General features: G+C 36.1%; 1 protein-coding gene across 1 annotated transcript in view; it reads left to right on the plus strand.

The window, feature by feature from the left end:
* Window positions 1-17,309, plus strand: part of LOC150105034 (MAGUK p55 subfamily member 7-like) — a 256,968-nt gene that overhangs the window by 220,549 nt on the left and 19,110 nt on the right. The window contains exons 12-13 of the mRNA XM_090395105.1: window positions 5,117-5,199; window positions 5,310-5,396. Coding sequence (XP_090251231.1) covers window positions 5,117-5,199; window positions 5,310-5,396 — 170 coding nt within the window. The remainder of the gene's footprint in view (window positions 1-5,116; window positions 5,200-5,309; window positions 5,397-17,309) is intronic.

Here is a 17,309-nt window from a genome sequence, read left to right on the forward strand (position 1 = left end):
ATTACTTACAGTCTTAATTATAATTAACTCTTAGACCAAAAGGTTAAGTGGGTAAAATATGTGCCATTCATATTCTTGGGATTTTAGACCACCATTATTGTTAAGATTAGTGTGGTTTATAAGAATTTCACAGGCCTGCTTAAATTTACACTCATAATAATAGGTGCCTTTCCTGTCAATTCTATGTAGAGTATTCAGGGCATGATCAGAAAAGCCAGATTGCAGATAGTGTGAATGAATTCAAGAGGAGGTGTGACATATGATGTGAGTAATATGTGGCCTTCCTTGATGAGTCCATGACTCTCTGGGGGTCTTTTGTAATAATAATATTTGATGTTGAATATCATCATCAAATTTCTGCCATGTACCCTCAAGGGGTGAACAGGATATGATAGTACTACATGAAAAAAAAAATTACATCATTACTAACTTCCTATCTACAATTTTCCTCCAAATCAGTCTATTATTTGTCAACACTCCAACATTATCAGATCTTATATTTCTATCGTCTAAGGCACTTTGTACCATATCAATCCACCTATATCTTGGTCTTCCTCTCAGTCGTTTTCCTGCCAACCTGGCAGAGAACACTTGTTTTGCTATTCTTTCTTCCCCCATTCTGTTTAAGTGACCATACCACCTGAGATTAGCTCTGCTAATGCATTCCTGGATGCTGACAATGTCAAGTTCTTTCCTAATATCCTCAATTTTTAATATGATATTGCCATTGATGCCATCTGTTCACGCCTCTAATCTTTCTCAGGACTCTCTTATCTGTGGTCTCTAGTCTTTGGTCAAGTGTTTTACTTCTGACCCAGCTCTCAGATCCATAAGTTAAAACTGGTTTGAACACTGTCTTGTATACAGCTAATTTAGTGTTCTGACTAATTTCTCTCTTATTCCATATGAATTTATTCAATTGACTTCCCACCATACCAGCTTTGCTGATTCTGTTGTCTATTTCTATATTTAATTTACCATCTTCAGTAAAAATCGTGCCTAAATAGCTGAAATGTTTTACTTGTTCCACAGGTTCTCCATTCACAACACAGTTGACATTTTCAATGATTCTGCCTATTTTCATTGTCTTTGTCTTTTTATTGCTGACCTTCATACCATATCTATTACAAGAGCTATTCAATTTAGTCAGAGAATCTTGCAGACTTGTAGCGGATTTATTTAGAAGTATAACATCATCTGCATAAAGCAAAGAGCTGACATTAACATCTCCAATTTTGATATCAGGTTTAATACCACTTCATAATGTAATCCATATAGATAATGAATAACAGAGGGGATAATGTACATCCTTGTCTCACACCAGATTTAACATTAAACCATCTTCCTGTACTTCCTTCAATTCTAACTGCTGACTTACAACTCAAATAAAGACTAAGTATCGCTTGATATAATACCCCATTGACACCATATAACTGTAGTGTATTGAATAGTTTTTCTCTTGGCACCTTGTCATATGCCTTTTCCAAATCGACAAAACTTAAATACAGATCTTTGTTATATTCCCATGCTTTCTCGACTATTTGTCGTAAAGTGAAGATCTGATCCTGACACCCTCTATTTGGCCTGAATCCAGCTTGTTCTTCACCAAGCTTTTCTTCCACAATTCTTCTCAACCATTTCTTAAGTATACTTGCATAGATCTTGCCAGGAACACTCAGTAGGGAAATACCTCTGTAATTCTCACATTCAGTTTTATTTCCCTTTTTATATATGGGTACTATGAGAGCTCTACTCCAATCATCGGGAATTCGTCCCTCTGTCCAGGCTTTCTGAACTATGCAGTGCAGCCACTGTAAGACTCTTATACCACCATACTTCAGCATTTCTGGTCGAATATCATCTATTCCTGCTGCCTTTCCACATTTCCAGCTTTTGATGGCTTTTTCTACTTCAAGTATGGATATGTATTTCTGACTGTATGCCTGTTGAGTGTTTTTTAGCACTGTGCTGTCATCACTGCTTGTTTCATTTAGCAGTTTTTCAAAGTAATTACTCCATACTTCAAGGATATCTTTTTCTCCCATTTTCATGTCCCCTTTATCATCTCTAACTCCTTTTACAGCACTCTTTCCACCATTCCTAATCTTCAACAGCCTCCAGAATATTTTGCCACCTTCTTGATATTTATTTTCTATATTCTTGCCAAAGTCTTCCCATGACTTTTGTTTAGCTAGTTTTACACAGTGTTTAGCATTCTTGCATTTGTCTCTGTATTCTCTAAGAGCACAAGCTGACTTATTTGCCAGGAACTTTTGATATGCTTTCTTCTTTTCATTCACTGCCTCTTTAACCTCCTGTGTCCACCAGGGAGTTCTGATTTTTTTATCCTTACAAACAACCTCACCACATGCCTCTCTGGCAGAATCATTCAATGTTTTCTTCAGAGTTTGCCACTGAATCTCCAAGGTTTGATTCCTGTTCTCAAACTCTTTCATGTTTCCTTCAATAATCTTTGTGTATTTTAGTCTACAGCTTACATCTGAGAGCTGCTCAACTTTTATTCGCTTTAAAACTTTCTTACATGTTATTCTTTTCAATATGAAATTCAATTTTATCCTGCTCAAGACTAAATAGTGATTGCTTCCAATTTCAAATCCTCTGTATACTTTGGTGTCCTGCACCAGGGAGAAAACATCACTATCAACAATAACATAGTCAATGAGACTTTTCTTATTCCTTGCCTCTTCTCTCCATGTGAATTTGTGCACATTTTTATGTTGGAACATGGTGTTAGTAATAACCAGTCCATGTCCTGAGCAGAAATCCAACAGATATTTGCCATTATTATTAGCTTTGCTCTTTTCTCCAAATTTTCCCAAAATATTTTTGTATGTCTGATAATCATTTCCTACTGTGCTATTTAGATCCCCAACAAGGACCAACTTTTTCTTTTTCATTGTGTCAGTTGCTTTTTCTAAAGCCTCAAAAAATTCCTCCACTTCTACCTTAGTAGAACCTTCTGTGGGACCATAGGCACAAATAAGTCTCATTGTCCAGTTCCCCATTCTCATATTTGCCCTCATTACTCTACTTGAGTAATAAATTTGAGTTGTAAGTCAGCAGTTAGAATTGAAGGAAGTACAGGAAGATGGTTTAATGTTAAATCTGGTGTGAGACAAGGATGTACATAATCCCCTCTGTTATTCATTATCTATATGGATCACATTATGAAGGAAAGTGGTATTAAACCTGATATCAAAATTGGAGATGTTAATGTCAGCTCTTTGCTTTATGCGGATGATGTTATACTTCTAAATAAATCCGCTACAAGTCTGCAAGATTCTCTGACTAAATTGAATAGCTGTTGTAATAGATATGGTATGAAGGTCAGCAATAAAAAGACAAAGACAATGAAAATAGGCAGAATCATTGAAAATGTCAACTGTGTTGTGAATGGAGAACCTGTGGAACAAGTGAAACCTTTCAGCTACTTAGGCACGATTTTTACTAAAGATGGTAAATTTAATATAGAAATAGACAACAGAATCAGCAAAGCTGGTATGGTGGGAAGTCAATTGAATAAATTCATATGGAATAAGAGAGAAATTAGTCAGAACACTAAATTAGCTGTATACAAGACAGTGTTCAAACCAGTTTTAACTTATGGATCTGAGAGCTGGGTCAGAAGTAAAACACTTGACCAAAGACTAGAGACCGCAGATATGAGAGTCCTGAGAAAGATTAGAGGCATGAACAGATGGCATCAATGGCAATATCATATTAAAAATTGAGGATATTAGGAAAGAACTTGACATTGTCTGCATTCAGGAATGCGTTAGCAGAGCTAATCTCAGGTGGTATTGTCACTTAAATAGAATGGGAGAATAAAGATTAGCAAAACAAGTGTTCTCTGCCAGGTTGGCAGGAAAACGACTGAGAGGAAGACCAAGATATAGGTGGATTGATACGGTACAAAGTGCCTTAGACGATAGAAACATAAGATCTGATAATTTTGGAGTCTTGACAAGTAACAGACTGATTTGGAGGAAAATTATAGATAGGAAGTTAATAATGATGTAATTTTTTCATGTAGTACTGTCATATCCTGTACACCCCTTGAGGGTACATGGCAGGAATTTGATGATGATGATGACTCTACTTGAGACTGACTGCCATTCAAGAAGATTAGCCTCGTATTTTGTGTTGAATACTATGGCTACCCCTTCTTTTCCTTGATTGTCATTGCCTGAATATAACATTTTGTACTTATTGCTCAGAAAGATCTCACCAGTTTTTGTCTTTTTTGTTTCAGTCACCCCTATTATGTTGATCTGGTACTTATCTAATTCCTCAGCTAGCTTTATTTTTTTGCCTTTCAGGCTTCTTATATTGATAGTACCGATCTTTAACTCTGGTGATGTTGAGTTGGGGTGTGTTTTCAGATTTGTTCCAGTAGCTGACTTTTCACTGTTCGCCTTGGTTCCCTGGCGAAAACAACGGGGGCCTTGTTTAACCGGGCGACGCCCCAGCCAACATGAAATTTTGTCATGTTGTACCATCATTTTTTATTTTGTTATAACCACTAAGAATGCAATTTGGTCGGCTAAATCCCAAATTGCCAGCCCATCCTCGTTCGTTCATTATCCAATTAGATACCCAACAGGGTGCACCACGAGAAGGTGAGGATTGAATAATATCAACTAAAATTTGTCAAATCATCCTAATTCCAATTTAGTGAAACATTTTTAGTAACAAAATTAAGCAAAACAAAGATGTCTGTATTATATAAGCCAAAATGGGTCATTTAGTATACTGATGATGTCTCACTATACAACAGTGTTATGATAAAACATGCTTTTTTCCCTCTCAATATTATCTCTGATCCTTTCCTTGTTTTTAAATCTCAGATATAAATTTCTTTTGAATGAATTCATAATAATAATTTATGATCTTGTAAAGAAATGCCTTAAGTTACAATATTTTTTATTATATATATATATTATTATATTTTACTGACTCTTACTATAGCGGACGGCACAATAACAAACTTAATCACTATAACAAATGGTTCTTGTGATCCTTCTGAGTTTGCTATAGTAAGAGTCAACTGTACGTGCTGCACATACAGTTTTAACTTTTAGATTTTGATAACTAGGAGAATGGCACCAGTATGGGACAGTATTTCTTTTTCACACTCATATGCAAGATGGGATCATATGTTCACTAATGGAGAACAAAGTAAGTCATTTTTAACCTCTTGGATGACTGTATTGTATTATTTCTGTATGTTTCGTAGAATTAAGGAAAAGACTGTAGATATAAAGGAATAATTTTCTTGTTACATTCAGGTTTTGATATTAGAAGTATTCCAGCTTATGAAGAAGTTGCCAGATTATATCCTACACCAGGTTTATACAGACCACTTGTGTTAATAGGTGAGTACCTAGTGAAAAGAATGTCTTAGAACAGTGATTCTCAAACTTTTCCTTATCACAGTTTCCTTTGTATAATTATTTGTGTAATAGACCACTTCTCTACATTTTAATCCTGAAGCTCATATATTTGTCTTACTTTAGCATATGCAGTGCATACAGGATTTGTCACTTGCATATTTTATTCATAGTCTCTGCAATTATTAAAATTCACTATTTTTGACAGTTTAAAAATAAAATTTTTTAAATGAAACTAAATATTAGAAAAACTTCAAAATCCAAAACACTTCACAAATGCTATCACCTCCAAAAAAAAAAACTAAAATACTTTTCCCTTACCTATAATGATTACAACATGGTATCCTCAACACTTGCCATAACACTGTATACTCCATCTTTTCCACCAAACTAAGATAACTCATAATCAAAAATATCTGAACACCCCCTTAGTAATGGTTATGGCTATATACATTGCAATACTGACTGATACAAGTATAAAAGGAACCTCACATTTTGCAATGTTCATAGACAAACATTAACAGTAAAATGGACCCATACTGAAGAGCTTAGTGACTTTCAACATGGCACTATCCTAGAATTACTACAACAGCATACCAGATTCTAGTGAAAAGCCTTCCCAGAAGATTGAAGGGTGTTATATCAACAAAGGGTGGAGTAACTCCATATTAATGCCTTCCACATTATAGAGAGAGTTGGGATGAGCAGATATCTGGATATTTTGATCAGATAGTTTCTGATCTCTCTCTCTCTGCAAGATATTCAATTCAACTCAAAGGATATATGCTTTCCCAAGCCATTGAACACTTGAGTGGTCACTTTCCCTCCAGACTACTGCAAATTCTTTATCACTCCTTCAGTCTTTCCTACGTGACTGCCATCTATTCTACAGTATAACAAGCCAGCTTTCAGTCCATTTAAAAAATTAAAAAAAAGTCAGAAAACAAACTACCATCCAGTTACTCTCACTTCAGTTGTCTCAAAAACCATGGATAAGCATCAGTAGCCAACTTCTTCACCCACCTGAAGACTCACCACCTAATTCATGACTAGCCCAAACATTTCCATGGCTTGAGCCATGAAAAGGTTCAGAGAAACTCACCTGTCTGCTCTTGACATTTCTGAGGCATTTGATCACATCTTGCATAGAGATCTGTTCAGAAAACTACCATCCTACGGTCTGGTTTATCTTTGCAATTGGGTCATCAGCTTCCTCTCTGGTCACTCACTATGCGCTATGCTAAATGGTTGAATCTCCACGGATTTTCCTACTAATGTTAGAGCATTACACAGCTTCACTTTCACCCACTCTCTTCTTCCTGTACATAAATGTGACTTACTTTCACTGATTTCAGATTCTTTCCATAGCACACTCTATTCCTCTTTTTCACTTGACATACCCTATAGTGCTCAAAATTAGAAATTTCAGGATCTTCTATAGCCAATGTCCTAAATTCCGATCTCTTTGCTATACTTCAGTGGGATGAAGATGAACTGCATTGCTACCAAAACATCAGATTTCTCATCCTGTCTAACCTACATCTCCAGCCTTTCCTGGCACAAACACATCTCAGCCTTAGCTTCTGCAGTCACCAAAAAACTTTGTCTACTTTTCTACTCAAGGCACTACTTTTTACCTAGGCAACTGCTAACTCTGTATAAATCTTGAATCTGCCCAAAGACCAAAGAGGACAGTCCAGTTAATTGATGACTCTTCTCTCTCACAGATCCGTTCCAATTCTTCTCTCATAGACATTCAGTTTCTTCCTTATTCCTCTTTTCTAGGTACTTCCATGGACACTGCTCTGCTGAACTGGCCACTATCATTCCTTCACTTTCTTCAAAACTGGAAGAACATGAGCAGCTGCTGGTCTAACATCCGTCTACTGTCCAACTTTAGACTTACTGAACAAGCTTCTGACTCTTGCATTCCATTACTTTAATTTTTTTGGAACAAGCATTTTATGACTTTGAATGCTTGTTCAACCTTCGGCTGTTCAAAAAACATGCATCGATAGATTCCTTCTTTTTTATGCTCTTTCCCATACATACATGCTAATGTGCTATAGGTCTGGGTCAGATACATGAAGAAAGGAAGCAAAATGTTTGGTTTTAGTCTACCTTTAAAATAGCAAGAAAATAATCCCCGTGAAATCTCGAAGGAAACTGACAACAACCCAAAAGATTTTAATTCACCTTTAAACAACAGAGCAGCTACTTCCCCAGTCTCTCCAATTTCTCTCTCTCTCTCTGTCTCTCTCACACGCACACACAGTTACTAAGTTACAGGAAGCATGTGACCTAGTGTTTTCTTTCATTTATTCTCAGGTTTGATAGTGCTACAAAGCCAAAGAATGTATTCCTCTCACTACCCTTCAAAACCTAGTTAATAGATTTCTTTCCAGTTAATGTATAGTCCATCTTTTATCCCTGTGTCATGCCTCATAAGGTATGATGCCAGGATCTGCCCCGGTGGCACTTTTTGGTGTTTAAGAAATCTTGTCGTACTGTCTATAAAACAGCAATTGAGTGATGAAATAGACTTCGACAACGTCATCGATGATTTTACGAACAGAAAAGCAAGAAAAATAACATTTTAGAATGTTGGAATTAAAGTTTTACTTCAAAAATAAACATGATGTTTTTAATTTATTTCTCTATACGTCATTTTGACTTTTCGTAATTGTTTCAAAAACCTAAGTAGGAATTCCAACGTTTCGGAAAAACTGTGCCATTTATAACATAATAAATCTAAAAGCATGTTTTGAATACATATGGAAACATAATTAATAAAATTGGAAGTAAACGATTAATAGTGTATCATCATTGAACAAAGTTTTAATTTTTATTATACAAATAAATATTAAATAATAATAAAATAAATAAATAATAACAAATAAATAATAAATAATAACAAATAAATAAATAATATTGGGTGCTTAAGGGTCAAAGCTGTATAACTGAAAGGAGACCTCCACATAGCCTTTAAAGGAATGCGGAGAACCGACCAGGGCTTCTAACCTAATGTCCAATCCTCACCTTCTCATGGTGCACCCTGTTGGGTATCTACCAGATCGGCATAATAGGGGTGACTGAAACAAAAAAGACAAAAACTGGTGAGATCTTTCTGAGGAATAAATACAAAATGTTATATTCAGGAAATGACAAGCAAGGAAAAGAAGGAGTAGCCATAGTATTCAACACAAAACACAAGGCTAATCTTCTTGAATGGCAGGCAGTCTCAAGTAGAGTAATGTGGGCAAATATCAGAATGGGGAATTGGACCACACAAGGTTCTACTAAGGTAGAAGTGGAGGAATTTTTTGAGGCTTTAGAGAAACCAACTGACACAATGAAAAGGAAAAGTTGGCCTTGTTGGGGATCTAAATAGGAGAGTAGGAAATGATTGTGAGACGTACAAAAACATTTTGGCAAAATTTGGAGAAAAGAATAGAGTCAATAATAATGGGAAACACCTGTTGGATTTTTGCTCAGGACATGGTCTAGTTATTACTAACACAATGTTCCAACATAAAAATGTGCACTAATTCACATGGAGAGAAGAGGCAAGGAATAAAAAAAAGTCTCATTGACTATGTTATTGTCGATAGTGATGTTCTCTCCCTGGTGCAGGACACCAGAGTGTACAGAGAATTTGAAATTGGAAATGATCTCTATTTAGTCTTGAGCAGGATAAAACTGAATTTCATATTGAAAGGAATAACATGTAAGAAAGTTTTAAAGTGAATAAAAGTTGAGCAGCTCTCAGATGTGAACTGTAGACTAAAATACACAAAGATTATTGAAGAAAAAATGAAAGAGTTTGTGAACAGGAACCAAACCTTGGAGATTCAGTGGCAGGCCTTGAAGAGAACCGTGATTAATTCAGCCAGAGAGAGACATGTGGTGTGGTAGTCTGCAAGGATAGAAAAATCAGAACTACCTGGTGGACACAGGAAGTTAAAGAGGCAGTGAAGGAAAAGAAGAAAGCATATCAAAAGTTCCTGGCAAATAAGTCAGCTTTTGCTCTTAGAGAGTACAGAGACAATGTAAGAAAGCGAAACACTGTGTAAAACTAGCTAAATAAAAATCATGGGAGGACTTTGGCAAGAACATAGAAAATAAATATCAAGAAGGTGGTAAGATATTCTGGAGGTTGTTGAAGAAGCTTAGAAATGGAGGAAGGAGTGCTGTAAAAGGAGTTAGAGATGATAAAGGTGACGTGAAAACAGGAGAAAAAGATATCCTTGAAGCATGGAGTAATTACTTCGAAAAATTGCTAAATGAAACAAGCAGTGATAGCACAGTGGTAAAAAACACTCAACAGGCATACAGTCAGGAATACATATCCATACTTATTATTATTATTATTATTGTTCCGGGAAACTCCAAGGAGTCGACAGACTCATCGAGGGAGACCCTAACATCATGTCAAGAACAACTATTCAACATTCACACAGTATCTATCATACCTTGCCTTGAACTCATTTACGGTCGTAGCACCCACAACAGACTCTGGAAGCCTATTCCACTCATTTACCACTCTCCAAGTAAAGAACCTAGCTCTAACACCCTTGTCAACCACGCTCTTGCCCAGCTTCCATGCATGGCCCCTAGTCCTCCCACCACCAGTCATATTTTCAAAAATATCTTCTGGATCAATCTTATAAAAACCCTTCAGTAATTTGAATGTCTCAATCATATCACCACTCCTTTGCCTATCGTCCAATTTCTGCAACCCACAAATCTTCAACCTATTCTCATAAGGTTCATTCCACAGACCTGCTATCATCTTGGTCACTCGTCTCTGGACCCTCTCCACTTCCTCCCCATCACGAAGAAACCCTGGTGCCCATAGCTGGGCACAGAAGTCCAGATGGGGTCTTATCAAGGCTCGATACAGAGAAACAACAACTTGTTCGTCTCTGCATGTTAAAGTATTTTTCAGAAGCCAAGTGATTTGGTGAGCTGTTTTAGTTACTTTTGCAATGTTCCCCCTAAACTTCAATTCCCTATCCACCAACACTCCCAAATCCCTGGCCTCATCTATCTCCTGGAGTATGGTTCCACCAATGCGATATACTGCTGCTATTCTTTTCACCCCAAAGTGCATAACCTTACACTTTGCCACATTAAATTGACATCCATTTTTCCTAGCCCAGTCCTCCAAACTATCCAAATCATCCTGTAAAATTTTGACCCAACTTTGCATCATCAGCAAACAAGTGAACACTTCCTCTCAGATCCTTTCCAATATCATTGATGAACAAATTGAAAAGCAGTGGTCCAAGAACAGAGCCCTGTGGCACTCCACTAGTCACAAGACGTCTTTTAGACTCCACTCCTGAATAAACCACTCTTTGATATCTCTCCTTCAACCACCCTCTTATCCATCTCACCAACCCTATATCTATACCCATCTGCTCCAGTTTATTGATTAGGGTTCCATGTGGTATTCTATCAAAGGCCTTGGCAAGGTCCAGTAGTATCACTGTAAACCCATTACCCCTATCCAGTTCAGCCGTCACTGTGTTATAAAACGTGAGCAAGTTACTGAGGCATGATCTACCCTTCACAAAACCATGTTGTCCCCCATACAATATCCCATTTTCATCTATCCAATCCTGTATTCTTTTCTTGACTAATTTCTCTAAGACCTTGACAATGATTCCTGATATGCTAATCGGTCAGTAATTTACAACAGCAGTCTTGGAACCACCTTTATGCAGTGGAACTATTTTCCCCTCTTTCCACCCGCTCGGGACTAACCCAGACCCGAGACTCAAATTAAACAAAATGGTCAAGGGTACTGACAATTCTTTAGCTGCTTCTCGTACAACACAAGCTGGTATACCATCCAATCCCACAGATGTATTGACATTGAGGTTATGCAATAGACTACTCACCTCCACTTCATTAACCACAATTCCCGTATAATCTACTGGTTTATTCGTTTCTGCAATGTCACCACCTGGATGATATACTTTTGCAAAGTGCTCACTCAGTAACTCAACTATCTCAACTGATTCAGTTACCTCCCTACCATCGGCATTCTTTAAAATCAATCTGCCATGTACATTTTTCCTTTTACTTGCTACATATCTAAAAAACTGTTTAGGATTCTCTTTAGCCTGCATGGCCAATGTTCTTTCGTAATCCTTTTTTGCTTTTCTTACCACACTCGTCACCCTTCTGGCCTGCGCTTTATACCGTTCATGTGCCTGCCGGTCACCCTTCTCCTTAAATTCCCTCCATAGTTGTTTCTTTTTTTGCAACTCAAGCTTAATGGTGTTATTCATCCATTTAACCCCTACTTGATTTATTATTCGGACTCTTGGTATACAGTCAACCATTGCCTCCTGCAAACAGTTCTTAACTACCTCCCATGCACTATCAACTTCTAGTCCTTGCTGTTGTACATGCCATGGCACTGAACCAATCAAACTCCTAAGCTTGTCATACTTTCCACCCCGATAATTCCACATGTACCCTGTCTTAATTGAAAATTCTAGCGTTTAGCCACCTCCCAAGTTAAGACCCTATGATCACTCTCACCGATTGGTGGCAACGTGGTCATATTTGTTACAGCCAAATCCTCAGATGTAATTACTAGGTCAAGCACTCTCTGACCCCTAGTATTTTCCATTACATGCTGTCGCAGATAGTTATCCCTTAATAACCGCATAAAATCCAATTCCTTCCTCCCGTGTGTCCTCTCCTCACTCCAATCAAAGGCTTGAAGTGTGGAGTGGCAGCAGGAGTAGATGATATTTGACCAGAAATGCTGAAGTATGGTGGTAGAAGAGTCTTATAGTGGCTACACTGCATAGTTCAGAAAGCCTGGACGGAGGGATGAATTCCCGATGATTGGAGTAGAGCTTTCATAGTACCCATATATAAAAAAGAAAATAAAACTGAATGTGATAAATACAGAGGTATTTCCCTACTGAGTGTTCCTGGCAAGATCTATGCAAGTATACTTGAGAAACTGTTGAGAAGAATTGTGGAAGAAAAGCTTGATGAAGAAAAAGCTGGATTCAGGCCAGATAAGGGCTGTCAGAATCAGATCTTCACTTTACGACAAATAGTTGAGATAGCATGGGAATAACAAAGATATGTATTTAAGTTTTGTCGATCTGGAAAAAGCATATGACAAGGTGCCAAGAGAGAAGCTATTCAATATACTACAGTTATATGGTGTCGATGGGGCATTATATCAAGCAATACTTAGTCTTTATTTGAGTTGTAAGTCAGCAGTTAGAATTGAAGGAAGTACAGGAAGATGTTTAATGTTAAATCTGGTGTGAGACAAGGATGTACATTATCCCCTCTGTTATTCATTATCTATATGGATCACATTATGAAGGAAAGTAGTACTAAACATGATATCAGAATTGGAGATGTTAATGTCAGCTCTTTGCTTTATGTGGACGATGTTACTTTTAAATAAATCTACTACAAGTTTGCAAGATTCCCTGACTAAATTGAATAACTGTTGTAATAGATATGGTATGAAGGTCAGCATTCAAAAGAGAAAGACAATGAAAATAGGTAAAACATTTCAGCTACTTAGGCACAATTTTTATTGAAGATGGTAAAGGAAATAGACAACAGAATCAACAAAGCTGGTATCGTAGGAAGTCAATTGAATAAATTCATATGGAATAAGACGAAATTAGTCGGTACACTAAATTAGCTGTATACAAGACAGTGTTCAAACCAATTTTAACTTATGGATGTGAGAGCTGGGTCAGAAGTAAAACACTTGACCAAAGACTAGAGACTGCAGATGTGAGAGTCCTGAGAAAGATTAGAGGCGTGAACAGATGGCATCAATGGCAATATCATATTAAAAACGAGGATATTAAGAAAGAACTTGACATTGTCAGCATCCAGGAATGCGTTAGCAGAGCTAATATCAGGTGGTATGGTCACTTAAACAGAATGGGCGAGGAAAGATTGGCAAAACAAGTGTTCTCTGCCAAGTTGGCAGGAAAACGACCCAGAAGAAGACCAAGATATAGGTGGATTGATATGGTACAAAGTGCCTTAGACAATAGAAATATAAGATCTGGTAATGTTGGAGTCTTGACAAATAACAGACTGAATTGGAGGAAAATTGTAGATAGGAAGTTAGTAATGATGTAAATTTTTCATGTAGTACTATCATATCCTGTACATCCCTTGAGGGTACATGGCAGGAATTTGATGATGATGATAAATTATATGATCTAATTATGTTACTACTTACTTTTAATGAGATGGTTGAGCTTCTTGTCCCTTGCAGAGTTGCTGTATATCTGGCTCAGTATTGGTCAAATTCAATCGAAGATCGGTACACACACACGAAGACGATTTTTGTATTATGTTTTTATTTGAAGGAGCAATGAAAATCCTTTCTCACAAAGATAGGTTGTAGAGAACTGCATGATGATTTTTCAATGCTGCTTCAGATAATTCAGAAAATTCACATCTCACTGAAGGCTAGATCCAAAATCGAGCCAAACCAAGATCACTGAATTGCATTTTAAGTCCACTGTCACTTGAAAGCTCAATTAACTGTTCTTTTTTCGATAACAAAGGTCGTTCTTGTGACTGCAAGCCTGAAATGGATTGCAAACCCACAGAAATTTCTTATAAAAGTTATTCAGAAAATTTGTTTCAGAATTCCGTTTCAGATTTTTGAGGTGGTCACAAACCCTTTCCAGAAACTCAGAATCAACAAAAATATCATTTTCCACTGAAAAGGATTCCAGTGTTGGAAAAGGTGCAAATTGTCTGTCTTTTACATAATTAATCCATAAAACCAGTTTTTTCTTGAATGCCTTTATTTTGTCTTAGGCATCAAGAACAGTTAAAGAATTTCCCTGAAGGGAGAGATTTAGTTCGTTTAATTTTGAAAAAATGTCTGAAAGATAGGATAGTGTTGATAACATGCTTCGTCAACAAGGAGCGATGCAAAATTAGAATTACATTCATTTACAAATAATAAAACTTCATTCCTTAATTAAAATAACCTTGTTAGTACTTTGCCCCTGGAAAGCCAGTGAATTTCAGAATGAAGCAAAAGTTGTATATATTCACTGCCCATTTCATTGCAGAGTACTGAAAGTAACCTGTTATTTAATGGTCGAGCTTCAATAAAATTAATTAGCTTTACAGCATTATATAGCACAGTTTTAAATTCTGGTGGCATTCCTTTGTGCCATTGGATCCCTTTGTGTATTATGTAATTATTGAGAGTGTGAAATATTTCCTCTCCACTTGTTCTGGATGGCAAAGTTCTACAAAACAGAATATCACAAAGATTATTTTCTTTATCATAAATTAGTAAATAATAATATTTGGTTTACCGATCAAGTGTTGATCAATTTTATTAACTGAACCAACTAGTTTCGCCACACTTATCTGTTGGCATCTTCAGGGCACTTACATATAAGTTTATACAATCTCAGAATTATGCGTAACTGCAAAATTGACAAGAACAAGAATATTCTAGTCAATTTTTTATTCTTGTCTGTTTTACAGTTATGCATAATTGTGAGATTGTTTAAACCTATATGTAAGTGCCCTGAAGATGCCAACAGATAAGTGTGGCGAAACTAGTTGGTTCAGTTAATAAAATTGATCAACACTTGATCGGTAAATCAAATATTATTATTTAAAACAAAATATCATCATGAATGTTGTTATCATGCGCATATCTTATGTAGCATATTAACTGCGCATCACTTGTAACAGCAGTAGTCTCGTCTATTTATAACGCATAATAAGGGCTCTTCTAAACTCGATTAACTGAGATTCTATGTCACCTGCCACATCATTAATTCTGCGACTGACAGTGTCATTTTAAAGTGGAATCAAATCAACATCTTTTAGTAACTTGTTGCCAAACATCATTTTTATCACATCTTTTATAGCTGGAAGTAGCAAATTTTCCTCAATAGAATGAGGTTTCTCTGTTTTTGCTATGGGCAAACTTAAGAGATAGGATGCTTCCGGTGCCTTGCTATTAATGGAACTCATGGCCGAAACTATATCTTTCCCATGATTTAATGTCCCTAAGCATCACTGAAAAAATTCAATTGGCTTATTTTTCACATCACAATTTAGTTTCTAAATGTCATCGGAGTCAGGTTTCATGCACTCATTCGACAACACTTCATAACACAAAACACATTGAGGTTTCTGTCCACTTTCATCTCCACACCAAGTAAACCCAAATTCCAAATATGAACTGTTATATTTCCTTCTTCTTTAATAGTATCAGATTTAACTGTTACCACTTGTATCATGATTAGGGTTAGCATCACCTGTTTCATTTGCCCTTCTTTTAAAAGTCCTAGTTCTAAGCCACTTTTCCAATATTAAAAAACGTTTCCGAAAAATATATAAATATATAATACTGGGGTTAATTCACGACACACTTTGTCCAAGTATCACTTAGCACTTCTGAAGATATACTGAGCCTTGGTTGAAGGAGGGAAACCTTCAATAATAAAAATCAATAAACAACAAGCCATTGGTTGAAATGTGGATAACACATGTTCACTTCAAATCTGACAAAACAGGAAGGGAAGGCGGAAGCAATAAAACTATATTATTGTTCATTCACCCCTCTTTTATTATTGTCATTCTGCCGCTACAAATTTAGTGGCAGAATGACAAATAATAAAAAGGGTGAAGTGAACAACAATATAGTTTTATTGCTTCTGCCTTTGAATTCTGATGGTGTTTGTTGTTGTTGTTTTTTTGAGTCTCCATTTGATTTCAATAATTTTTACTTACTTATTCAAGTTTATTAGATAATTAAAAAATATATATTTATTTAATTAATTTAAGTCTGCCTGCAGACCACAGGTTGAGGAAACACTGCTGTAATAGATTGAAGATAGACTTTTCCATGTTGTAGAGCAGATGCTGGATAAGCAGAAAAGAGTATGAAGATGATTGCAGATATTAAGAAAGGCTAACACAGTATTTCATGTCCATTTCTGATCAGCATTTTTTTTTGCAAAAAATTAATTAACTGTTGGTCAGATCCCTGATTTTATCAGGTCTTATATTATGATCTTCTAAAGCACTCCTAAAATCAAATAACCTATATTATGGTTTCCTATGAGGCTTTTTTCTTTTCATACAATTTTGCTTAATTATATTGCTTATCTAGTCTTTCATCTCCTATTCCATTTATGTGATCTTAATGGCTAAATTAGCCCTGCTTACACATTTCTGAATGCTGTAATAATATCACGTTTTCTTTTCTAATATCTTCATTTGTAACAGTGGTCTGCAGTTTATGACATCTATTTACTTTTAATTTTCCTCAAAAGTTGTGTATGTAGTCTTCAAACTTTGATCAGTGATGCCACTACTAGCGCCCAAATGTTAAAATGTGTTTCAGTGCTGTCTTATATGCTGCTAGCTTAGGTTTTTTTTTTTTTTTTTTTTTCAGCTAATTTATTCTTTGATCATAAATTTATTCAGCTGCCCTCTTATACCAGGCTAACCTGTTCTGCTATCATTTCCATATTTAATTTTGCCATTAATTTGCCTAAAAATTTATTCTAAATGTAACCTGCACTATAGATTCATTGCTAGAATGCATTGGATGTTTTCTGCTTGTTTTCATAGTTTCTTTTTTTTTGCTGATTTCTTACCACATTTTTCTTAGCATGTATTTTATTTGGCTTGTATATGAAGTCATATAGAATATCTTTTATTTTAATATCAGCCACCATCATCCTCAGATCATGCACAGGATGCTATGATAATGTAAAATGATAATGTTAGTAGTAATGTAAACTTATGATACTTCATGAGTTTACGTTACTACTAACTTCCAGTTGACAATCTTCTTCCCAGTTAGTCTATTATTTGTCAGAATTCTGGTATTCT

Source organism: Typopeltis vanoorti, chromosome 7, assembly GCF_054136105.1.
Source record: "Typopeltis vanoorti isolate ZY-2024b chromosome 7, IOZ_Tvanoo_1.0, whole genome shotgun sequence".
Lineage (NCBI taxonomy): Eukaryota > Metazoa > Arthropoda > Arachnida > Uropygi > Thelyphonidae > Typopeltis > Typopeltis vanoorti.